The following is a 25,924-nucleotide window of genomic DNA, read 5'->3' as shown; positions in this document are numbered from 1 at the left end:
GCCAAAAATCATTAGGACATTAAGTAAAGATCATGTTCCATGAAGATATTTTGTAAATTTCCTACCGTAAATATATCAAAACTTAATTTTTGTTTAGTAATATGCATTGCTAAGAACTTCATTTGGATAACTTTAAATGTGATTTTCTCAATATTTAGATTTTTTGCACCCATCAATGGAAAGCTTATTTATTCAGTGTTCAGGTGATGTATAAATCTCAATTGTCGAAAAATTGACCCTTATGACTGGTTTTATGGTCCAGGGTCATATATATGTCTGAATATGGTGGATAAAATATTCAACCTAACGTTTTCGGATGTTGGTATTTTGTTGGATGTTCTCCACTACTGAACAAGCTTGTAAAATCAAAAACTGTGAATTTAAGAAAAAAGAAAATGCAATAGTTGTTCTTGATCAAAAAAGAAGGGAAAAAAAGAAAATATATAAAATATCTAAATAGTTCATGTAATATACAGTGGTGACCAAAATTATTAGAACACTAGTATTTTCACCAGCTAATAAATAGTTAAAATTTATTATTAAAATTAAAAATTTACTAAATTAAAAATGATTAAATTGACTCAAAATTAAATCAGTTATTTCTATCGTTTGCTGTAGTGTGTCAGTAGGAAATATCAGTTTACATTTCCAAACATTCATTTTGCCATTAATTGTAATACTCCAGTAAGACTTTTCTTGATGAGTCTGATAACAGCCAGTGCTCCACACAGAGATCTGATCATCATCATCATCATCATCATCATCAGTCTGTCTGGAATGGCATGAAGAAACAGAACAAACTGAGATAGACTGAATCCAGAAGAACTGTGGCAACGTCTCCAAGATGCTTCAAGAAACCTACCTGCAAAGCTACAGTAGCCTACTGTTAAAAGTTTTAGGCACTTGTGTAAAAATGCAGTAAAATGAGGATGCTGTCAAAAAAATATGTCATAGATTTTCTAACTAAATAAATCAACATTAGGTGTGACCATCCTTTGCGTTTAAATATATATATATATATATATATATATATATTTTTTTTTTTTTTTTTTTTTTTTTTTTTTTTTGTATATTAAATTACAGTTTGTCATTTTTTTTTTTTTTTTTGTGAACTGAGTCCATATGGTGTGAGTACAATAATGTTCAAACGCATTTTTAAAGCTAAGACTATAAGAGTGATTATAGGAAAATGGGCTTTCAAGAATAAACCTACCCTGACAAATATTCACTGGAGTGAAAAGCGTGACATATAGCTTCAAACCCCTCTATTTTTAACATATATACAAATGACTATAACGTTTAATTGTGATTTGGGAGTGCAAGCGCTGCTTTTCCATGTCAGCTGTCTCTATGCGAGAGCGTAATGCAGAAGTACGTGTTACATGGTAAATGTTCCTGATCTATAGGTTCCTACCGCGCGTATATGCTTATGCTATAGAAAGAGGCGGGGCGCGGAAGCTGAAGCGTGTAACACAGAGGGAAGCAAGTCTCGCGCTTCCCGGAAACGGGACCGCAGAATCATGGCGACCGTCTCAGTGTGTCAGTATCACTCCGGTGGTTTCAGTTTCGAAAACTGCAAGAGGTCAGATTTTTCGCTTTATATAAGCAGGGATGTAGCCGGTGAAGTGGGGTAGTTTTAATATTATTGATTCAGTGAAACAACAAAGAGTTTGGGTGTATTTTAAAGGCTTTTAGCGATCGGTTGAGTCACGGCCTGTGTGAATGACTCAGGAGAATTGACCCAAACTCACTTGAATAGTGGTTTTATGTAATAGAAACACATTAAATGGTATTATACGTTATGTATCAAATTTAGAAATATGTTTTGTAAGGTGAACGTGTTTTTATTTATTATTGTCGATATTTAGTTGTTATTGGTGGGCTTCGACCACGCGCTTATAGCCTATGTCGCAAGTTCAGTCTAAATTCAAATTTAAACTCTCAAATAACATGAGTTTATTCATTTTTACGTTACAAACAACTTTCTATAATTCATCAAATCGTTCTGCGATTTGGAGTTGATTAATAACTTAAGAGAACAATTAGATAGTGATAGCTTACATGACTGAGTCTTGTATCTTAACAGCAAAGACGAAGCTTTCATTTGTTGATTTGTAATGTAATGAATGCTTTCTATTTTGAAAAACCTCATTAGGTTGGCTTAATTTGGTTGTTTCTTCATGAAAGTAAATATTTTGTATTAACCGCAAACGGGTGCTTATATAAGGTTGTATTAAAAGTGTCCACTAGCTGTCAGTATGAGTCCAAACATAATACACACATATGCTGACCGGTCAAAACGAATAGCTGTTTACTTTTTTTGTTGCTGATGTAGAATCTATACAAGTTCCTAAAAGAGTGGAGCTGAAATATAAAGCGCTGAATAAATAAAATGAAGTTAAATGTTTGTGTTTTTATAGAAATGCTCTTCTGGAGGCAGACATCAATAAGCTCGGGTTCAGCTCTCCTGCTGCTCGTAAAACTGGCACCACCATTTGTGGAGTCGTTTACAAGGTAAGAAAAAGCATATATGAGTGTAATATCTAACATTAAACGGTTTGATTTCATAACCTCATATCTGTCACAAAAAGGTGACCTAGAAGAACAATTGTCTCATAAAAATCATCTCTCTCTCAGGATGGTGTTGTTTTAGGTGCGGACACTCGTGCGACTGAAGGAATGATCGTCGCTGATAAGAATTGCTCTAAAATTCACTACATCTCTCCCAACATATAGTGAGTACAAACACATCATTACAAACAATTTTACAATTAAACTCATTTACAATCCCTGAAATCCATTGTTCTGAAAACATCTTGCTCTCTCTTCCTCTCGTTCTGTAGCTGTTGTGGAGCCGGTACCGCGGCAGACACTGAGATGACCACACAGATCATCTCCTCCAACCTGGAGCTCCATGCTCTGTCCACCGGCCGTCTCCCACGAGTCGCCACCGCTAACCGCATGCTCAAACAGATGCTCTTCAGGTAATGAATCATCGCAGGGCTCCGTGATGAATAATTAAGGTTTTTAAATGTTTTTGAAAGAAGCCTGGATGTTACTGATCAAAAATATAGTAAAACAGGTATATTGTGAAATATTATTATAATTTAAAAGAACTGATATCTATTTGAATGTTGTAAACCGTATTTTATTCCCGTGATGTACAGCTGAATTTTCAGCATCATTTCTCCAGTCTTCAGTGTCACATGATCCTTCAGAAATCATTATAATCTGCTTATTTGCTGTTCAAGAAACATTTTTTGTTGTCAATGCTGAAAACTGTTGTTCTGCTTAATTATTATTATTATTTTTTTTTTTTTGTGGAAACCACAATACACTACCACTCAAACTTTGTAATGTTAAAGAATATAGTCAGCAGTCTTCATCAAGACATTTATAATTTTACAAAAGATTTGTGCTTCAAAAAAAATGCTTATCTAGTCATCAGAGAATCTTAAAAAAATGCATCATGGTTTCCACAAATATATTAAGCAGCTACATGTTTTCAGCACTGATAATAATAAAAATTAACAATAACTGATAATAATTGGTTCCGAAGGATCACGTGACACTGAAGACTGGAGTAATGATGCTGAAAAATTTTAACAATATTCAAATAGTAAACAGTTATTTTAGGTTGTAATAACAATTCACTGTATTACTGTTTTTATTGTATTTTTTGATCAAATACATGCAGCCTTGGTGAGCATAAAGGACTTATTTCAAAAACATAATAAGAAGTCTTTATTCCAATCATTTGATCAGGAGTGTATACCATGTATTTTCATATGTAGGTATCAGGGATATATTGGTGCTGCATTAGTTCTTGGAGGGGTTGACTGCAACGGCCCACACTTATACAGCATCTATCCACACGGATCAACAGATAAACTGCCCTATGTCACTATGGGTGAGTCACACCAACATAACTATGAATCATCTTCCCATTCCACCAAAAGAGGGAGACATTGTGTATCTAAAAAGATTGTTTGATTGGTGCCAAAATAGATGTCTCTCTGACTGACTGGCTTTCTTAGTTGTGTCCCATATGACAAGATAACATGCATCATTTAATGAATATCTGTTATTGCAGAAGATGATTCTTTTGATTGGCTCTTTCTCACGGTAACATCAGTATGTGTTTCTCTCATCAGGTTCTGGATCTCTGGCAGCAATGGCAGTCTTTGAGGATCGCTACAGGCCCAACATGGAGGTAACCCTTCCTTGTGTGCATTTACATGTGTTTTTGGCTCTTTTTTTACCATTCAGATGTTTGAGCTTAGCAAGGCTTTTTTTCTTCTTTTTTTTTAAAATAAATTATTACTTTTATTCAGCAAGGATGCATTAAAATGATAAAAAGTGACAGTAAAGACATATAATGTTTATTTGTCGTATATTATTTCGTTTTTAAAGAATGGTGTTCTTTTGAACTTTCTATTTCTCAAAGAATCCCGAAAAAAATGCAACGCAGTTTCCACAAAAATATTAAGCAGCACAACATTCAGCATTTATAGAAATAAGCACTAAATCAGCATATTAGATTGATTTCTGATGGGTCCTGTGACACTGAAGACTGGAGTAATGATGTTGAGAATTCGGCTTTGCATCACAGAAATAAATTACATTTTATAATAAATCAAATTAGAAACCAGTCATTTTAATTTGTAGTAATATTTCACAATATTATTGTTTTACTGTATTTTTAATCAAATAAATGCAGTCTTGGTGAGCAGAAGGGACTTCTTTCAAAAACATTTAAAAACCGACATTAAACTTCGGAATATTACGGTATATATTCAGGATTCAATCAGATATGGGCAAATTTACAATATCTGAGAATTCCCAAAACAAACAGTGATTTTTAAACTTATAAAAGTCATTGGAGCTAATCTTAATAAAGTTTAAGAATACATAGTAATTTGGGTTTGATATTTGAAATATGAGCTGTAAATTGCTTTTTGTGAATGCAGTATTTCCGTAAATTTGTTAAAACACACAGGAACAGTTTAATCCATTGTAGTTAAAATAATGATTCTTCTGCTGGTTGTGTCCATCAGGAGGAAGAGGCCAAGCGTCTGGTGCGTGATGCTATAGCGGCTGGTATCTTTAATGACCTGGGCTCAGGCAGCAACATCGACCTGTGTGTGATCACCAAGGGGAAGGTGGACTACCTGAGACCTCATGACATGGCCAACAAGAAGGGAGTCAGGTGAGCATCTGTACTGCCAGAAGAACATCTCCTCATACACACCTGTCACCAGTCACATTTGTGGCATGGAGGCAGTGATGAAATCTGCGTTATCAGTCTTAATTCACGTGAACATCCGATTGTGCTTTTTAAAAAGAATCTTAAAGTGACATAAATGCCAGCTTATACACCTCTATGAGGCATGTTATGATTGTTACATAATCAGCTTATTACGATTATTGTATTGACACAAATGGTCAGTATTATTAACAATCTGTTAATGCAGGCCGCCACGTGTGTGCATGATATTAATCAGAGAATTTAACCAAATGAAAGCTCATGTTTCACTGTTCCCTTTTAAGGGAGGATAAGGTTTATGGACGCCCTGTGTGAGTAACCCATGTGTTGAAACGTGCACCACATCCAGACAAAACTGTAACCTGCATGTGTTTGACTAACAGGCGTGAGTTTGAAGTAGTCGAGTTGTTTAAACTGACAAGCTGTTTGATTTTTTTTCTCTTACATTTTATGTTTTTGTAGAGCACCAAAATGTATTTCCCTGGTCTGGATTGGTTTTATCTTGTGAAAAATATGTAGTGTTGCTGTCGTGATTTAGAGTTGTGTGTCATTAGGCTTTAGATTCTTTACAGGAGTTGAATCTTTAAGTTCATTGTGTATTTTCCTCACAGGACCGGAAGTTACAGGTACAAGCATGGAACTACCGGGGTTCTGACGAAGGCCGTGATTCCTCTGAGCCTGGAGGTGGTGGAGGAAAACGTGCAGACCATGGACACCTCCTGAGATGACACAACCCACCACACTTTGATCTGTTTGTTTCCCCCATAACCATTGACCCCAATTCTTATGTGGTGGTTTAGTCACTTTTCATTATTTCCAATAAAAGACATTGTAAGTTGAAGTTTTTGTCTTTTTTTTTTTTTTTTTGTGCATCCATTATCATTTTGGTTAAAAAATGTTTAGGTAAGTCTCTTATGCTCACCCAGGCTGCATTTATTTGATCTAAAATACAGCAACACAGTAATATTGTGAAATGTTTATACAATTTAAAATAACTGTTTTCTATTTGAATATATTTTAAAATGTAATTTATTCCTGTGATACAAAGCTGAATTTTCAGCATCGTTACGCAAGTCTTCAGTGTCACGTGAGCCTTCAGAAATCAGTCTAATATGCTGATTGGCTGATCAAGAAACATTATCAATTTTAAAATCAGTTGTGCTGCTAATTTTAAATTTTTTTATGAATTCTGAGATAAGTTCAAAAGAACAGCGTTTATTTGAAATAGAAAGTTACAGTGCCTGATGAGCTGAAATACAAATTAGTGTATTATGTTTCATGTGATAAATAATAGCACTTATTCTATTTGCTTATCACCAGGGGGCACAACATAAAAACCTTTGATAATACAAATTCTCAATTCATAATAATTTGAGTCTTTTTTTATCAGAAAATCTAATAGAAACAAGACTAATAAAAATGATTTAAAACGCTTCAGATGTCCTTCAAAACAAAGCTGTCACAAAGTCAATATTTCCAGTTACATTTTATTGTTAATCACACATTTAAACATGAGAAAATGCTTCAAACTTCCTTAAAAATAGCTTCTCTTTGGATATGAATCCTTTCATATGGAAGATATTTAACCAGAGAACAGAAATGCTGAACCCACTGTCCAACACAAGTGTTTCCTTGCAAAACACTCGACAATTGTGTGCGTGTGTGTATCAGAAACATAAAGAGAGATGAGTAACGAACTAAGGCATTTTAAATGCTGTAATGAATACAGAAAAAGTATGTATACATGGAACCACCTTGCTTTGACATCATCAACATGAGGCACTGGTCACCTGACCTGACCAACTTTCTCTAAACCAATCAGAATACAGCACTGATACATCATTTGAAAGCACAACAGAACACATCAGCATTCCTTTCAATACAAATCTAGAGAAATGCTCAGCTTAAAACAGCACAGACACTGTTGGCATTCTCTCCTTACTCATTTCTAGATCTTTCTATAGCTTGATCAGTTGGACTGAGAGAGCAGCAGAGATTACAGGTTTGCGCAATGGTTCTCCTCATTGCTGCAGGTGTGTGTGTTTGTATCAGGTGCTGGACGTCCACAGGTGCATCTGTTTGGCGAACTGCAGGACGAAGCTGATATCGGGCCGCTGGTCAGGATCTGGGTTGATGCACATACTGACCAGATCTCTGAGCTGCAACACATACAAGGTGTGCAGTTTACATCACTGTTCTTATGCTGTATCTTTATGAAATGACTGTTGAGATGGACGGTGTTACAAAATCTAGTGAGCTGACTACCTAGACAGCAAGAAGATATTTCTAAACAATAGTGTTCAAAAGTTTGAAGTCAGTAAGATTTGTATTTTTTAAAGAAAGTAGCACTTTCTTTAAAAAAATAAAAATTACGTGTCAAATAAATTATGTTTTAAACTTTCTATTCATCAAATCCTGAAAAAAAATGGCTCATGGTTTCCACAAATATATTAAGCAGCATCACTGTTTTGAACACAGATAATAATGTTTCTTGAGCATCAAATCAACATATTAGAATGATTTCTGAAGAATCATGTGACGCTGAAGACTGCAGTAATGATGCTGACAATTCAGCTTTGCATCACAGAAATAAATTACATTATGAAATGCATTCACAAGGCAGAGACTTATTTTAATCAAACAAATGCAGCCATGGTGAACATGAGACTTTTTGCAAAAATATAAAAAAATGTACTGACTTCAAACTTTTGAATGGAAGTGTATATTTAAATATTTTCTTTTCTTTTCTTCCTGGACTTGCTTGCTTATTTATTTATTGACTTTCTTTTCTAATTTTATTATAAAGCATTATTTTATGCCAAAGAATTAAAAAACAAAAATCAATATATCAACTGACTTTCTCAAATTCTGACTTTTTCTCTGAGAAACTGCAAGAATTGCAAGATATAAACTTGCAATCGTGAGATATAAACGTCAAATTCTGAGAAAAAAAAGTCAAAATCATGAGGTAAAAAAGAAAAATTGCAAGTACCTCTTTTTTTTTTTTTTTTACTGTGGTGGACACAAACTTCTATAGTGTTGTAAAGCAAATGCCATTAAAGGATTTAATTAATTGCATGCTTAAATGCATTAACTATTGCAGATGCATCATTTAGAACTATGAAGTGACTAGCTCTAGTAGCTCTAATAGCTTTATACATCATGTATGATTGTGCTCACTGAAGTATTGAGATGTTAGCTCATGGGAGGCGTGTAATGCCGTGTGTGTGTGTGTTGTACCTTCTGAGAGTAGTGCCCTGAAGGCAGAGGAGGGTAATCGCACTGTTCGATCTTGTGGCACAATGAAAGCAGGTTCATCTTGTCGCTGTAGAAAGGGCTATGCAGAGCTGCCATCTAAGGGACACAAATATTACTCATAAAAAATAATTACCTCTCTTTCTGCTGTTCTTGCTTACTATTTGACAGTATTACTGTTCCACTATTCTTGTGGCTGTACTTTCAAAACAGTGTATTTCAGTATTTATTCTGGTACAGTGCCTTGCCATATAGACTTTGATTGCAAGTACATTACTGTAAAGCAATGTGTGCTTGTTTATAAATATTTAAATAATTTTATATGGTAATAATCAACAGTTGACCTTAATTTGTACAGAATTTTAATGGTAAAAAAAAATCATAATGTTACAAAAGATTTCTGTTTCAAATACATGCTGGTTTGAACTTTCTGTTCATCAAAGAATCTTGGAAAATAATCATATTTCCCTCAAAAATATTAAGCAGCAGAAACTGATTTCAGCATTTGTAATAATCAGAAATGTTTCTTGAGCAGCAAATCAGCATATTCGAATGAGTTCTGAAGGATCATGTGACACTGAATATTGGAGTAAAGATGCTGAAAATTCAGCTTTGCATCCCAGGAATAAATTATATTTTAAAACACATTCCTATAGAAAACAGTTATTTTAAATTGCAATAATATTTCTCCCTTTTTACTGTATTTTTGATCAAATAATTGCAGCCTTGGTGAGCATAAGGAACTTTCTTTTTTTTAAGTTAAAACGTTTGGACGCTAGAATGAACCAATTCTGTGTTTGTGTACCTCATACAGCAAGCAACCCAAGGACCAGATGTCTGATTTGAAGTTGTAGCCATTTTCATGAATCCTTTCGGGAGACATGTAATATGGAGTTCCAACTGGGAAAGACACAGATAGATGATAAGCAGCTGGTATGCAATTCCCGTCTATTAGCGTTCAGTACATGCATGAAGTGTGTTTATTTGAGTGTTTGTGTGGAGGGTCAGTGGTACCAAGAGAGTGTGCAGCCGTGGTTTTGGAGCTAAAGAATCGACCTAGTCCAAGGTCACCGAGTTTGACCTGTCCAGTAGCTGTGATGAAGACGTTGGCTGGTTTTATATCTGGTACACACACACAAACATTTACAGAAGAACAAAAAAATGCGGCCACATTTAATGAAAAAATCATGTGTGTCTGTATTAGAAAGAAAGTTAGTGAGTTTACCTCGATGCATGACTCTGCGTGAGTGCATGTGTTCCAGCGCGCTGCACAGCTGCACAAAATACTTCCATACTGTTCGTTCAGGAATCAACCTCTGCTTCTTCTTAAAATACTAAACACATGCCAGGGTTATTATCATGAACTAAAATTAATAACAACACCATACACATTTCCTTTGCTTGAAATAAATATTAACTGAAATAAAATATAAAACAAATTATTTTATTTCAGCTATTTTTTTATTTTAAATATATAATGTTTCAACTAGTTGAAAAGGCATTATATAAATAAACTAATACTAAAAACTAAATAAACAAATACTAAAAACTACAACTTACTAAAACATATATATGAAGAGTTTATTTACTCTTTTTTTTTTTTTTTTTTCAAAAATCATGTTTTTTATTATGTTATCATGTTTTTGTGTTTGTTAGCTGTTTTTTTTAAAGTTATTTTTAACCTAGTCAAAACAACCCAACTGCAGTTTGATTGAGATTAATTGGAATGCACCATGAAAAGACATGATTTCTGTGAATTGTTAAAAACATTATCTGTTTTTGCAAATAAACTCTTCTTATTATTATGCACCATGAAAAAACATGATTTCTGTGAATTGTTAAAAACATTATCTGTTTTTGCAAATAAACTCTTCTTATTATATATATATATATATATATATATATATATATATATATATATATATATATATATATATATATATATATATATATAACAAAAAAAAATTAACTAAAATGAAAACAAACACAGAATATCCAAGAATAGTATCCTATTCAAAAACACATTTAATTTTTTGACAGAAAAAATGAGATCTCAAAAAGTATTTGGCCGTTTAACGTGTGGCATGACACTGACCTTAATCATCTGGGAAAGGTCACCAGCGCCTGCTAACTCCAGAACAATATTCAGCTCGTTTCCTTCAATAAACGAGTCCAAATACTTAATGACGTTTGGATGGTTCAATTGCTGCAATCACAGAATTCAAATAAAACATCACCAACTCTCACAAACAGAGACACTTGTTTGAGTTTAAAAACGTACGATGCTAACCTTTAACAAGTCGATCTCTTTAATGCAGTCCTGCCGGGCTTTAGCATCCATCATTTCAAAGATCTGAGAAAACAACACATTATTACAACATCCACCCAGACCACTCGCTTGTGTAAAATTTTGTAATTTAATGTTGAGCAATGGATGACAAAATTGGTTCTTGGTTCATTCGTCACCAAGATAAGGTCAAGTGCATTGCATTATGGACAGTTTTCTTTGGTTATACGCTGCATATTTTACATACATTTGCGTTTAGTATACAAGCTGCAACAGTATGAGTAATATACTACTTAAAGACATGTAAATGCTCACCTGTACTTTCTTTAGTGCCACTTGTTGGTTGTCCAGTAGACAAGTGGCTTTATAAACCTCACTAAACTGACCGCGGCCAATCTTTTTCTCGATGAGGAAGTTGGACATCACGGAGTAGAACCCATATCCTAGCATGTTCCTCTAAGAGACAGATAGAGGAACCGAAAGAAGACAGTGAGAGTCAGAGTAGTGTGGTAATATCAGCATTATCACTGCGATGATTCATAAAAGCGCCTGTCTGCAGTTGTAATAATAACAGCGTGTGCCCACGTGAGCCCAGGCCTGTGCCAGCAGCTGCACGTGTGTGTGTGTGTGTGTGTGTGTGTGTGTGGTCAGACCTGGTCGTTCTGTACTGGCACTGTGTAATTTTGATTCAGATCTTGAAGGCTGTTCTGCTCCATAATGACATTCCAGACCTGCAGGCAAACACAAAGGACGACATTCGCAGTGTCTGCTTTATCAACCGGATCGTTTTATTTCCAGATGGCTGCTTTGTTTAATTGTAGTTTTTCAGTAACGATAAAAACAATCCTGAGCCGTTCAAACAAAGCCTGAGATCAAAAAGCAGCTGTCAGTGCTTTAAAACAGCAGTGGATTATGACAGATGAGACCCAAATTAATAATTGAATTTTGTGGTATAAATCATCCTGCGTTTTTGTTCAAAAGTTTGGGATCGATAAGATTTTTAATTTATTTATTTCTTTTTTCTTTTTGAGGAAAAGGAAAGAAGCTATGCTCACCAAAGTGCCTTTTTTATTATTAAAAATGCAATTAAAACAGCAATATTGTGAAATATTAGAACTTCAAATAAGTGTTTTCTTATCTATTTTAATATATTTTAAAATGCTATTTATTTCTGTGACGCAAGGCTGAATTTTCCTCCAGTCTTCAGTGTCAAATGATCATTCAGAAATTATTCTAATATACTGATTTGCTGCTCAAGAAATATTTCTTATTATCAATTTTGAAAAAAAAGTTGTGCTGCTTCATATTTTTGTAGACATAGTGAAACTTTTTAATGAATAGATTTTTAAAAGCATTATTATAAATGTCTTCACTGTCACTATCACAATTATGTGCATCCTTGCTAAATACATTTTTAATTTCTTAAAAAAAAACCCTTACTGATCCCAAATTAATCAGGGTAGTTGTCCACTGTTAAATGTAAAACACATTTTTAAAATATTTAAATTTAATATTTAATTTTTGCTTATTTCCAAATGTTTAATGCAATTAAAATGCAGTAATTTGTCTTTACTACATGAAATGTTGCTTGCTTAATTTTATGCCACTAGCAATATTCAATATATCACCCAGAGCTATGCTGCATCCACACCAATAGGTGTCTGAATAAAGTCTAAAACCATAACCATTTGTGCCACAAAAATATGAATTTTTTTTTACTTGAATAAAAAAAACACTAATCCTGGCTCAAAGCAATTAACATATATCTCCTCCCCGGCTCCTCCCCAATTTATGATTTCTTATTCTAAAGTGATAAGCAGCAGGAAATGATGACGTGCATGCATTTACTCTTATGACCCTGTTTTAGCATTTTATTTTTTCCAAAACGCCCACTTTCAAAATACTAGGGAAATTCTTTAAAACTTCTCAGATCATAAGATAAAGCGAGTGCATTGAAGCCTGTGACTTCTGGAGAAGTGCAGGGATACACCATTCCACTTTATCCTGATACCTGCAAGATTATCCAGTAACAATCATACCTAACAGACTAGATCGGTTGCATGTCACTTAAATCGACCCCATTAAAAAAGGTCAGTTTTAGTTTCAGTACCTATCCAGGTGTCAGATTAGTGTAACCTGAGTGAAGCGTTCCAGAGAATACATTGTATGTCTGTTGTACTGTATGTGCGCAGACGCATGGGAACAGGGGTGTGTATGTAGTCTTCAGAGCACATGTTCTCTTCTGCACTGCACAGCTTGACATGTACAAACAGCTCCTGTTTTATTTTAAACTCTAGACAAACCTACTGACCCACAATCACAAATACACACAAACACAAATGACTGTTCCTGTAACATTCTGTGCCTAAGAGGCATAATAAAGACTAATTAGCAGAATGAGCATGTGTTGAACGTGTTTTTTAAGTGTGTTTGTGTGTGCACATCTGCTTCAATGTTGTCAACAGCATATATATATATATATATATATATATATATATATATATATATATATATATATATATATATATATATATATATATATATATATATATATATATACACATATATATATTTTTTTTTTATGTACTGTATATTTGGAGATATATGAAAATATCTATCTAGATGGATGGATGGATAGATAGAAAAGACAGCACATAAGAGAGAACAGACTGAAGGACTGTGTAAACTATCTAGTCAATGTGAGTACAGTAATACTGCTGACTACTATAATCATACTGTAGCTAATCATATATTAAAATAGATTACAGAGCACATATTTTTTTAATAAAAAAAAAAAACAAAAAAAACATGCAAGTTAGTTCCTGCTTACAGGGATGGAGAAAAACAGGTCTACAGCAGGAGAAAAAAAAAACGAAAGAAAAATATTTTGGGGAGGGGAGGGGAAGGAGAGGGTGGTCCTGTACCAATTTCCTTCCATTCATGTGAAGAAAAATGCAGAGGAAGAATTCTATCCTACCGTATGAAACAGTGCCACTCTCCACACACACACACACACACACACACACGAGGGATTATTATAACAAAGACACACATCTGGACGTGCAGTACTCTGTTCAAACACACACCACTGTGTTTGTTTCCAAAACCACACTGCTTGTATGCTTCCGGTCTGTATTTTCAGATGGGTTAGAGGTGAATCACATTTTCTTAGAAACCCTAGAATACTTAGAAACCCGACAAGCATCATCTTGCTAATTCTTATCTTCACAGGATTTGTATCACGATGGTTATATTTAGAATCGCACATAACACTACTCTTATAAAAGAGTATATATCTATATATAGCATGTGACTTTTCTGGATGGGAAAGGGTGTAGTAGATAAATATATAAAAAATACTGTACTTTGTATAAAAAAAAGACACTTTACTGTGTAAACATGCTACAGTAATAACATTTTAATTGGTTAACTGTAAATTACTTTACCTTGGTAAAAAAAAATAAAACTGTAAATACTTTAACATCACATTATATGTCATTTTAATGTACAATACTGTTTTACTTTTTTGTTGTTGTTTTGCATGCTTTTTTTGCATGCATCATATAGTTTATGGTGAAAAAGTATGGACAGGCCACTTATAGGATGAACTATGATTCAACGTGGTTTTCTGTTTTACCACATGTATTATTTTAAAACTAGATTTTGGTATATTAATAGAAAGATCGTATGAAAAAAAGTCAATGGCTACCGTCAACTGTTTGGTTATCTGCATTCTTCAGAATATCTTCTTTTGTGTTCAACAGAAGAAAGCAACTTGCACAGGTTTGGAAAAATTATAGAGTGAACCATCCCTTTCAGATTAAGGATAAAGGATCTAAGATTAGCAGTGGTCTTGAAGAAGTAAACTGCGCGCAATTTCAAGCCGTTTGTCTTCCTCTCTGGTGAGTCACGCGCATCTGTTTCCGCCTGCTACAGATGCTACAGATCTAACAACTCAAATGCTACAGATCTAACAACTCAATACCAGAAACCCCCGTCACATATCCACAATCTCACTTCCAAAAAGCCCCGAGCGTGTACAGAAACTTACACACGTGTCTGATCAAACAGACCTGCATGATAATATCATTCGACTTGGTGAAAGAAGCCCACCTCAGTTCTGCAACGTAACCTGCCACAAAAATGAACATGTTTGACTTGTTTGGCACTGATCTACTGTAACTGTACGTTATGTTGTTTTCATCCAGGCAAAGTCATTAATCACAGGCATATACTCACTACATGTCATAACTAGGCCTAATTATTCTGAATAGCCTAAATATTTTGACAGGTGACACATCATGTCAACTACTTAGTTTATGCTGCTTTAGTAATGGCCTACTGTTAATTAATACTTTGATGGTTTCTTTGTTTGTTTATTGAGTTACTGAATTTCACGTGACGTTATTTTTAATTACATTTTTAATTTAATTTTTTTTTTTTTTATTGCTATCATGCAGTGTTTTTTCATTTAACATGTTTCCTGTAACTGTATGAATCATCTCAATAAAAAATAGGGGAGGTATAAAGCTATTTTGTGTCCAAAAACACGTGAATGGATGCAAACAAACAGTGTGTGTGGGCGGAGTCAGAACTGCAGCTTTTCCTTATAAAAAACAAGCGCTCTTCAGTGCTATCATACAAATAACTAAACATTAAACGCGTCTTATTATCATCAAAAATAAGCCATAATACCATGCAAGTGTTGATTCAGAGCATTACGTTATATTTGCACATATGATCGAAGTTACAGTGTGAAGGTGGGTGTTCCCGTTGAACTAGAGGAGCGTTTCTTTATATTTAATGTGTGTTTTATTCCCTATACAACATTTACAGTACGATGCGATTGTTTTGGTGTTATTTATTGCCGTTAACGCGTCTGGAAGCATATCAATGAGCGAACTAGGCCCTTATATGCAGAAAACAGATGCAAGAACTTTCAAAACAGATCTAACGTTACTTTCCGCGCAAGAGAACTAAAGCAGAAGCAATTCTCGCGCTGCCTACGGTACCTTGAGTCGTTCCATGGAAGTTAGTTTAATCCAAAGCAACTGAACAGCCTTGCGTTCATTTACATTCTCTCTCTCTGTTTCCTATTGCAGCACTGCGACATTATGCACCCCACGAATAATTTGGCACGATATTTCTCTTCTACATGAGCACGTTGTGCAACTGTAAAGCCGTATCGCGAGGCGCGCGAGCGTCACGAGCATTTTCACAGCAAATTGGGTTAAAAGTCATGCAGTAGTTCCACTTACCTCACCAGCGCGGTGCCTCAGACATTTACTGGACTGAAAAATGCTGCGAAGCCCCTTTGGTCAGTTTCCAGACTCACTAATGTCACGGGCCAAGCAAGTTTGAGTCACACCCCGCGCATCACATGGCTGTGATCTGTGAGTAACCCACTGCTCCTGCCCTTCACTTTCTCAGCAAGGTTTGTAAAAAAAAAAGGTTTGTAATTCAGATATTTTGTTTAATGGTTGGGAGCGTATATTATTTATTATTATTATTATTATTATTATTGAATTATAATAAGTATTTATTTAAGATGTTTTTTTATTTAAATGGGTAGTTGACCAATTAAAAATTGGACTGTGTCCTATGGTGTGACACAGCAAAAATGTAGAAAAAAACTTAACATACTAATAACATGAGAAAAATGTATCTTCATTCTTAGAGTTACAAATAGCATGAGAGAGGGTTATCTTCAATGCTAGAGTTTTTTTTTTTTTTACATTTTTGTGTCACACCATAGGACACACTGGTACTTCAACTACCCAAATGTGACAATATCACCACTTACTAATAAAACTACTACTACTACTTTAACAAGTCCAATGCTTTTTTATTTTTTGCTAATCATATCACAAACACATGCTAATAATAATAATAATTTATTATTATTATTTTACTAGTAGTAGTCGTACTTGTAGTATTTACAGCAAGTCATATTACTTATTATATTATATCATTTATTTAATTTAATTGACATAATACCAAAACCATATAATAATAATGATGATAATAATAATAATAAATGAGAAAATAAATAAATAACAATAATTAGTGTTCTGATAATTATTTTTATATTATATTATTTATTTTATTTCATTTAATTGACAATAATCAGCCAATAATAATAATATATTATAAATAGTGCCATCAAACGATTAGTTGCGATTAATCACGTCCAAAATAAGTTTTTATTCACATAATGTATTTGTACTGTATATTTATTATGTATCTATAAACACACACATACAGTATATATTTTGAAAATATTTACATATAAACAACACTTTCTTCATAAATGTATACATACATGTGTGTGTATTTATATACACATAATAAATATAAACAGGACACTCATATGTTATGTAAACAAACTTTTATTTTGGATGTGATTAATCGCGATTAATTGTTTGACAACACTAATTATAAATAATGATAATTATTATTATTATTTTATTAGTAGTATTTTTACCAGTGCTTTATTTGCAGTGTAGTATTTTTATTCATATTATATATTATTTATTTTATTTAATTGACATAATAATACTAAAACCATATATTACTATTATTATTAATGAGTAAATAAATAAATAACAATATTAAGGGGTCTGATCATTTTTTTAATATTATATTTATTTTATTTTAGTTCATTGACAATATCATAAACTATTCATCATCACCATAATAATAATAATATTAAAATTAAACTTTGACTTTTATATTTCTAATTTTTTTATAACTTATTAGTATTAGTGGTGGTATATTGACAAAAAAATGAAGCTCTGCAGCCTAATACATCCCACACCTGACCTTTAGGATGGGTAATTCTATGACAGTGTCATGACGACATTTATTTCAGTATAACCCCATGTGCAATAACGCTACGGCAGCAAAACCCCCAGACTTTTGATGTGGCCTGTTATGGTTTATGGAAAGTGGACCCACACCTTTCTAGATATTGCTGCTTCTCTCACCTCTCTCGGTCTCTCGCACGCACACACGCTCATTTTCAACCGAATAGTTGTCATTCTTGTGGGGACATTATGAGCAAATACCTTTCAGACTGCCTTTAACACACAAACACTCACAGACACCTTGTCAAAGTTTGCTTCTGCAGACACAGTCTTGTTTGACACGTGTTGTACTAGAGGAAGTGGCAAAGATCTGTTCAGTGGCATTAAAAAAAGAATGACAAAACTGTAGAGTGTGTGGAGGACTTCTGCTTTTTCATTTTAACTGTGTGTGTGTGGGGGGGGGGCATATAGAGGAACTAAGAATAAAAAAAATCCACAAACCACACATTCATTCAATCTTGAACAGTCATTCAGTCATCAGGCATTTCAGTAATTTGAAATTCACTAGCGCCCCCTCGAGGTCTCAGACCCTGAAGGAAAAGAGAGAGAGAGCATGTCATAGCCATCATATTTTTGGAAAAATAATTCAGTATCATGAATACAGTAATCATTCTGACCACGACTAGCCAGTGAATTTGTGAAACACTAGGCAAGTTTAAGAAAATGGGTGTAAAAAATAATATAATATAATATATAGTCCATATAATATACATAAAATATTATAATATATAATGTTAATTTTAATAAATGTAAATTTATTTACATTTTACACTTTACAAATATAATAAATTTGTATGTGTATATATATGTATATATGTGTATGTATGTATGTGTGTGTATATATATATATATGTTTGTGTTAGTGGTGTCAAACAATTATTTGTGATTAATCGCATCCAAAATAAGTTATTTACATAATACATGTGTGTGTACTATGTATATTTATTATGTTTATATAAATACACACACGTGCAGTATATATTTAAGAAAAATTTTATATTTGTATATTAAATATATTTATATATGAGATAAATTATATAGATATAAATATACATGTAAATATTTTCAAAATATATACTGTATGAGTGTGCATTTATATATACATAATAAATATACATATGGAAGCCCGTTTCCGCCATAAAAAAGAAAAAAAGAAAAGGTTGTTTTTTGTTTGTTTGTTTTTTGGCAATTCTGACTTTTTTTTTCTCGCAATTCTGACTTTTATCCTCAGAATTGTGAGAGATAAAATCGCAATTCTGAGAACATATCAGCCCCCCCCCCCCTCAAAACTGAACTTTAACTCGCAATTGCGAGTTTATATCTCTCAATTCTGAGGATAAAAGTCAGAATTGCGAGATATAAAGTCGCAATAACCTTTTTTTATTATTTTATTCAGGGGCGGAAACGGGCTTCCATAGTGCACACACACACACACACACATATATATATATATATATATATATATATATAATATAGCCTATTGTGTAAATAAACTTTTATTTCGGATGCAATTAATCGTTTGACAGCACTATATATATATATAATATATATATATATATATATATATATATATATATATATATATATATATATATATATATATATATATACATACATATAATATATTAGTGTATATGTTTCAGAAAATGACCACTTTAATGCATATTTAATGTTTAAGGTCTTAAAGTTTGCAAAGTAAATATGCATGGACAAAAATAAAAGACAAATCAAATAATAATAAAATTTAAAATAAACAAGTAAATAAACACAAAGATAGAAATACACTTAAATCATGTGTGTCGGCCTATATGCTTTCCATGTAAGTGTCTGTAGGGGTCTGTGGGAAGAAGAGCAGCGTGTCCTGTAATCTCTCCATCCATAAAAGCACACATGAGTAAACACAAACCAGACACACACACGTACACACGTGCTTCCTTGTGGTAAACACTTGGTCGAACCACAACCACAAGCATGAAATGTGTAGCATATAGAAATAGTCCAAATCAAACAACACTCCTTCATTATTTCTGCGTTCTTCTGATTGTTTTTCTTTTTGTTATTATTCGACGGCTGTGCAGCATTTTAAAGAACCCATAACAAAGAGAAAATCCGGAAAATATTTTCTGTTGTACAAACCTAAGACTTCATTAGCAGCTAATAAAAAATGCGGTCATGGAAGAAAGACTGCAGCGAATCTCTTTCTCTGTTTGATGCTGTGACCGTGTATCTCCGCCAGTCTCTCCAGCTCTGGCTGACTTCAGTCTCAGCTCGTAACTGCACAATGCAAACCACAATCACCTCAGTACGGATCAGGATAATTACACCAGACAAACTTTACACACGCAAACACTCACACAAAATAAGAAAACAACACGGCAGACTAAAATAATCAAACACCACACCCACCAGTGCTGAATAAACAAACAGAACGTGAATACTTTATTTAAGCCTATAGTTAATCGTGTTCAAATAAAAGTTACCACATCTGGTGGTCTGAGCGCATATGGGTGTATGTAGGCATCTTCAAGTACAATGTTTACTGTTCAGTTCAGTCATGATGATTTAGACTCTTAATGCCTTGATATAAGTAACACACTGCTGTTCAAAAGATTGGGGTTGGTAGGATTTTTTAATGGTTTATTTATTTATTTAGTCTCTTATGCTCACCAAGGCCGCAATTATTTGATCAATAATACAGTAAAAACTAATATTGTTAAAGCTGTTTTCTATTTAAATATATTGTGAAATGTAATTTATTCCTGTGATGCAAAGCTGAGTTTTCACCATCATTACTCCAGTCTTCAGTGTCACATGAACCCTCAGAAATCATTCTAATATTCTGATTGCATACTGATACACTACTTTGAAATGTAACAGGCATCATATAGTATACAATATGCAGTATGCAGTACGTACTTTGCAAGTATTCCAAATTCTATTCCGAACCAAATTGTAATGGCACGACAGCAGTGCTGGATGAGGCCTTTCTTTTACTGTGTGATTCTCTTTCCTTCAGTTAATGAATGCTAGTAATATACACAGATCTTAAGGTAATATAACAATCAAAATTATGTTTAAGAGTGGTAGAGGAACTCAGAAGGCATTGGGGAGTTTGTGTTGTGACTGTGCATGCTGTGACGGAGAGGTGCTGGTGGGGCTGGATGGGCTCAGAGATCTGTGGGACAGTTGGGGTGAAGGCACTGATGGGGACGTGATGGTGGAATTGTCCGAAACATTGTCCACTCCCATGCTATCCTGATATAGACAGTTTCTCCTGAGTTTTGCACGGGCATTCTGGAACCAAACCTGCAGAAAATAAAGACATAGGATTTGACACAATTAGACATATCATCGGTGATGGAAGGAATGAGAGATTGTTTTTCTTCTTCACAGAAACAAGAACATCTGACTGTCTGTATTCAAAGGAATCACATGATCGATGTTGTAAATCTACTTTGATAAGTGGCCAAGAAATAGTGCCAAACCTCAAATATTTTGTATTAATTTTTCATCATAACATTCATTTAAACAGTTTCCTACACTATGGAAGCTCGTTTCCACCATGGAATAAAAAAATAAATAAAAGCAGTAACTGCAACTTTTTATCTCATAATTCTGACTTTTTTCTTGCAATTATAAGTTTACAATCCACACTTCTGACTTGTTTTCTCATTTGTGAAACCTGTTTTCAGAATTTCAATTGTATATCTAGCAGTTTGAAGTTATAAACTCATAATTGTGAGTTTGCATCTCTCCTTTTTTTATCTAATTTTATCGCAATTTTATATCTCACACCTTTTTTTCTCACAATTGCTTGTTTAAATCTCACAATTCTGACTTTTTTCCGGAATTGCAAATCATAATTTTTATAATTGCGAGTTTCCATCTTGGAATTCCAAAAATGTTTCTCATAATATTGCAATTAAGCTTGTATATGGATAAAAAAACTAATAAAAAGGTAATTGTGACTTTTTATCATACAATTCTGACTTTTTTTCTTGCAACGAGTTTATATCTCACAATTTTGTCTTTGTAAATTCAGAAGAGATTTGGGATTTGACAACATTATAGAAATTGTGAGATGTAAACGAGATGTAAACTCACAATTACAAGATATAAATTCAGAACTGTGAAATATAAACTCTCAATTCTGAAAAAAAAGCAAGCTTCCATTCTAAACCTTTCTGTTTATTTCGGTGCATAAATGCCACATTTTCAATGTGGTCTTTTGGATCCAACTGTATATGTAACTCAAACAGTGGTTCAGAGAGGTTTTTCTGACCTGGAGCACACGTTTGGTGAGGCCGGTTTTCTGGGCGAGCTCTTTGAGGTCTTTGGCATCTGGATTGTGGTTGTGGGTGAAGAAGTTCTGCATGCTCCGCAGCTGGTGATGCTTGAAAGACGTTCTCATGCGTTTGGACTTCTGACAGCTCACTCTCTCCGACAGGTCCACACCCATATCGCTCACATCTATAGAGCGCACACAAACAGTTAATCATCACTGATATGACTCACACTAAAGGCCAGGACTTACAGTCAACAATAGCAAACACGATAATCTCATTTTCATCTTCTGCATGCATACTTAAGAACAAAAGTATACCAGAACTATGACTATTTATTCTTAAAAACCCTTTTATATAGAACATGGTTTACTACAGTCAATCTATAATATTTATAGGAATAATTAATACATTTTTAATAAGTTTTTCATATATTTGTAAGCAAATTATATATTTTACAATATATTCTGGCCTATATGAAAATTACTGTATGTATATATATATATATATATATATATATATATATATATATATATATATATATTATATTTATTTATTTATTTAGGACGTTTACATATTAATATAAGTAAAATTGTATTAATATTAAAATAACAATTGTATTTTACATTTTAAATTATATTTGTTTTTTTAATAGGATCTGACTTTGTAATGCTGACATATTGTTTGATAAGAAATATTAATATTTTTATTTTGTTAATCCCAAATAAATGCAAAATATAACCTATACTGGTCAGAAATTTGGAATAATCCAGATGTTTACTTTTTTTTTTTTTTTTTTTTTTTTTAAACATTAACTCCCGGTTTCACAGACAAGGTTTAAGCCTAGTCCTAGACTAAAATCTAAGTCTGAGCTGTTTCAACTGAAATAAACTTGCTCTGACTGATCTTAAAATATAACAGTGCCTTTGTTTTGTCTCAAGATGCACACCAGTAATGGTTTTTTTTTTTCTAAGTACGTTTATAAAAACTACTTAAATGTCCTAATTGAACTATGGCCTAATCCTGGCATAGTTGTCTGTGAAACCGGGCCTAAATGTCTCTTATGTTAAACAAGGCTGCATTTATTTGATCAAAATAAAAACAATAAATAATATTCATTTGCTGCTTTTGGAAGCTATGATGCATTTTTTTTCAGGATTCTTTGATGAATAAAAATGTAAAATATTTCTTTCTTTTTGTTTTACTTACCCCAAACTTGGTACTTTGGTATACTGTATCCATGGTTTAAATAAATAAACAAATAAATAAGTAGATAAATAAATGAATAAGCAGCACAACTATTTTAACTGCCACTGCATGAATAAATTACACATAAAATATATTAAAATAGAAAACAGTTACTTTAAATTGTAATAATATTTTACAATATTACTATTTTTACTGTATTTTTAATCAAATAAGTACAGATTTGGTGAGTATAAGAGACTTTTTACTTATTCCATACTTTTGACATGTAGTGTAAAAATACAGAGTACGAAAATCTTAATTTAAATAATAAAATTATGCTAATATCTAAAATGCACTACCTGAATTATAAGTAACATGGTCTGTTGCATTACAGTTTTTCCTCTTCCGGGCCCGTCCTCTGTGCACAGGGCTCACTTCATTGCATGTGCCGAACTCAGGATTTGGCTCTTCTGGAGACACGTCTGAACAATACAAATCTGTATGACTGTATTCCCTCTGCAGCATCGTCTTGAAATGTACCCGGCAGTACACTGACGTCTCTCTCATCCCGTAGTGATCTCCAGTGAGCAGCAGTTTGTTGCAGGTGGCACAGGAGAAGCAGCTCAAGTGATACACCAGATCCCCGGCGCGCATCACTACCTCTGAGGCAGAGATTCCCAGGTCGCACCGTGCACATCTTTGCAAAGAAAACCTCCTACTTAAGAGAATACATCTTTATTACACAGATATATTTAACTGCATGTGTGAAATGTGAAAACTCTGGACAGGGGTGTTGGGGCATGTTGTCACAAAACAATGGTTCAGTATTTAGTGTGTTTCTAAGTGTTCTGTTTTATAATTATCATATATGTAATTTTACATTTATACATTTACATTTACACAGTTTATACATTTAATATTTTTTAAAATGTTGTGGATAATTTATTTTTTGACATTAGATAATATTTCATTAAAATATAGCTCTGTTCTTTTCAAATCTGTGTCAATAAACAGCAGGTTCACATGGTGGCAAATTGCACTGTAGGCTATGTGGCCACAAGGTCATGGTTAATTAAATGAATTGCATTTTTTTTCTTGTAAATATTTGTGGGGATTCAACATTTTAAAGTACCAAATAATTATTAAAATAAACCTGCTCTGACATATATTCGCTGGGGTAAAAAGCGTGACAATAGCCCCCCTGATCGAGAAGTTTATCTAAATATACATTTATTTTACCTGTAATAATCCTCCTTACAGTAAATGTCTCCGTGTTTGCTGAAGCACGAGAGCTCTGACTCCAGGTCAGCGTGACACGCGCTGCATTTCAAACAGCGCTCGTGCCACCGTCTGTCTGCCGCGAGCAGGTAGAAGCGATCTGAGATCAGCGCGCCGCAGCCCGCGCACACCGGAGGCTCGCAGCCCTGGAACACCACAGCTAAACATTTATCGTCGCAATCAAACATCCTGAGTTTAAGTTGTCATATATTTGACCAAAATCGGTTCATTTATAGCCTATATAGCCTGTTTAAGTTCTCGTTCATTTTCAAAGACTATGTGAATGCATGAACGTTTAATTTATTTAGCTATATGAATAAATAATGTTTTGAAGCCGACTAGCTTCTTCAACCTAAAAGTAATTCAGGTGTGGTTTACCGTAATTGTGTCATGCAGAACTTGGCAATGCTGTTAAATATGATTATTGGTAACTTTAATACTTATAATTTGGCTATATAGCCTACTTTAAAACAATTATCTATATACTGAATTTAATATTCTATGTCTTGTGCAAAACTAAAAAACATCTCTGGCAACTAATACAATAAAATAAAAAGGTATTTAATATTGTAACATATATAAAGGTTTTATAAACACAAAATGATTATTTAACACAACTGAACTTGTTCAATGTCGAACAACAGACAGATTACTGCACATTTTCACTTTTTATATTGCCAAAAGTTGAAATAATAAAATATGATTTATATTTACATTACAAAAGAATAAAATGAATTCTTACCGATTCATTGTTTTCCATGTTGATAAAGAGCAGTGAGGTCCTTCTCTCTCGCGGTGCAAGGATGAATGTCTATATTTTAACTCCTTTGGGTGAGAGAAATGATGAGATCTATCTATCTATCTATCTATCTATCTATCTATCTATCTATCTATCTATCTATCTATCTATCTATCTATCTATCTATCTATCTATCTATCTATCTATCTATCTATCTATCTATCTATCTATCTATCTATCTAAATAAAGGAAAACTAGTGAAGCTGTTTAAAAAGCGTTTCCAAAACGAACTAAATCTCCGAGTCTAAATAAACTGCAATCAGAAACTTTGTTTGGAATAACAGATTCCCAGTGAGGATGTTGTCTGTCTTTATCAATGTCTCTAATTCTTCTGGGTATAAGAGTGGACGGGATGTAGTTGCCTTTGCGCAGAATCAGGGTTTGTGGAGACTCCGTGCGCTTAGAGACAGGAGGAGGTTACCGCTGTTTGCTCGCATCCTGCTTCATACTGAATTATCTTGACTACTGTGTTTAAAGGCTAATTAAAGTCATTTTAAGAATAGCAAGAAATAGCACGCTTATCCATATCCATATTTACTTTATAGCCATAATGTAGGCTGCCTATAGCGCATGCTCTATTCTATTCTATTCTATTCTATTCTATTCTATTCTATTCTATTCTATTCTATTCTGAAACGGCCAACTTTATTCAGAAATATACAAGCCGTTAAGCAGTAGCTACAATATACTGATACTCGTCCT

At 33.4% G+C, this 25,924-nt stretch overlaps 3 protein-coding genes across 5 annotated transcripts; 1 reads left to right on the top strand and 2 right to left on the bottom strand.

Moving 5' to 3' along the window:
• The first annotated feature begins 1,346 nt into the window (after positions 1-1,346).
• LOC306862893 (proteasome subunit beta type-7-like) lies at positions 1,347-6,107 on the top strand. 2 transcript variants are annotated; one of them, XM_079405953.1, is made up of 8 exons: positions 1,347-1,582; positions 2,421-2,514; positions 2,638-2,735; positions 2,844-2,984; positions 3,795-3,910; positions 4,155-4,213; positions 5,058-5,209; positions 5,878-6,107. In XM_079405953.1, the coding sequence occupies exons 1-8, from the start codon at positions 1,521-1,523 to the stop codon at positions 5,987-5,989; spliced, it is 834 nt and encodes a 277-aa protein (XP_079262079.1). In that variant the 5' UTR covers positions 1,347-1,520; the 3' UTR covers positions 5,990-6,107. The 2 variants fall into 2 exon arrangements, with proteins under 2 accessions (XP_079262079.1, XP_079262080.1); XM_079405954.1 differs by having other exon boundaries at positions 1,509-1,582; positions 5,551-6,107.
• A 26-nt stretch (positions 6,108-6,133) lies between these two features.
• Positions 6,134-16,221, bottom strand: LOC306862892 (serine/threonine-protein kinase Nek6-like). Of its 2 annotated transcripts, none has more exons than XM_079405952.1 (10): positions 16,067-16,221; positions 11,462-11,539; positions 11,124-11,264; positions 10,812-10,874; positions 10,617-10,727; positions 9,747-9,855; positions 9,536-9,643; positions 9,327-9,421; positions 8,507-8,620; positions 6,134-7,425 (listed from the first exon to the last, which is right to left on the bottom strand). In XM_079405952.1, exons 2-10 carry the CDS (start codon positions 11,522-11,524, stop codon positions 7,315-7,317), a joined length of 915 nt encoding a protein of 304 aa, XP_079262078.1. In that variant the 5' UTR covers positions 11,525-11,539; positions 16,067-16,221; the 3' UTR covers positions 6,134-7,314. The 2 variants fall into 2 exon arrangements, with proteins under 2 accessions (XP_079262078.1, XP_079262077.1); XM_079405951.1 differs by lacking the exon at positions 16,067-16,221 and adding an exon at positions 15,821-15,997.
• Positions 16,222-20,767: 4,546 nt separating this feature from the next.
• On the bottom strand, positions 20,768-25,183 carry LOC306862692 (LIM/homeobox protein Lhx9-like; the record flags this gene model as incomplete). The annotated part of the gene is made up of 5 exons (XM_079405612.1): positions 20,768-20,980; positions 21,957-22,144; positions 23,505-23,860; positions 24,385-24,569; positions 25,166-25,183. 5 exons carry the CDS (start codon positions 25,181-25,183, stop codon positions 20,768-20,770), a joined length of 960 nt encoding a protein of 319 aa, XP_079261738.1.
• Between the last annotated feature and the right edge of the window lie 741 nt (positions 25,184-25,924).

The sequence above is a fragment of the Barbus barbus genome (genome assembly GCF_936440315.1).
Source record: "Barbus barbus genome assembly, chromosome: 43".
Taxonomy (NCBI): Eukaryota; Metazoa; Chordata; class Actinopteri; order Cypriniformes; family Cyprinidae; genus Barbus; species Barbus barbus.
This window is presented reverse-complemented; position numbering and strand designations above follow the sequence as displayed.

Coding starts and splice junctions, on each gene's coding strand:
- LOC306862893 (XM_079405953.1), top strand. CDS start 1,521: ATGGCGACCGTCTCAGTGTGTCAGTATCACTCCGGTGGTTTCAGTTTC. Junction 2,736..2,843: donor TACATCTCTCCCAACATATA/GTGAGTACAAAC, acceptor CTCGTTCTGTAG/CTGTTGTGGAGCCGGTACCG. Junction 5,210..5,877: donor GCCAACAAGAAGGGAGTCAG/GTGAGCATCTGT, acceptor TTTTCCTCACAG/GACCGGAAGTTACAGGTACA.
- LOC306862892 (XM_079405951.1), bottom strand. Junction 11,265..11,461: donor TGCCAGTACAGAACGACCAG/GTCTGACCACAC, acceptor TCTGTCTCTTAG/AGGAACATGCTAGGATATGG. Junction 9,856..10,616: donor ACCTTTCCCAGATGATTAAG/GTCAGTGTCATG, acceptor GCATGTGTTTAG/TATTTTAAGAAGAAGCAGAG.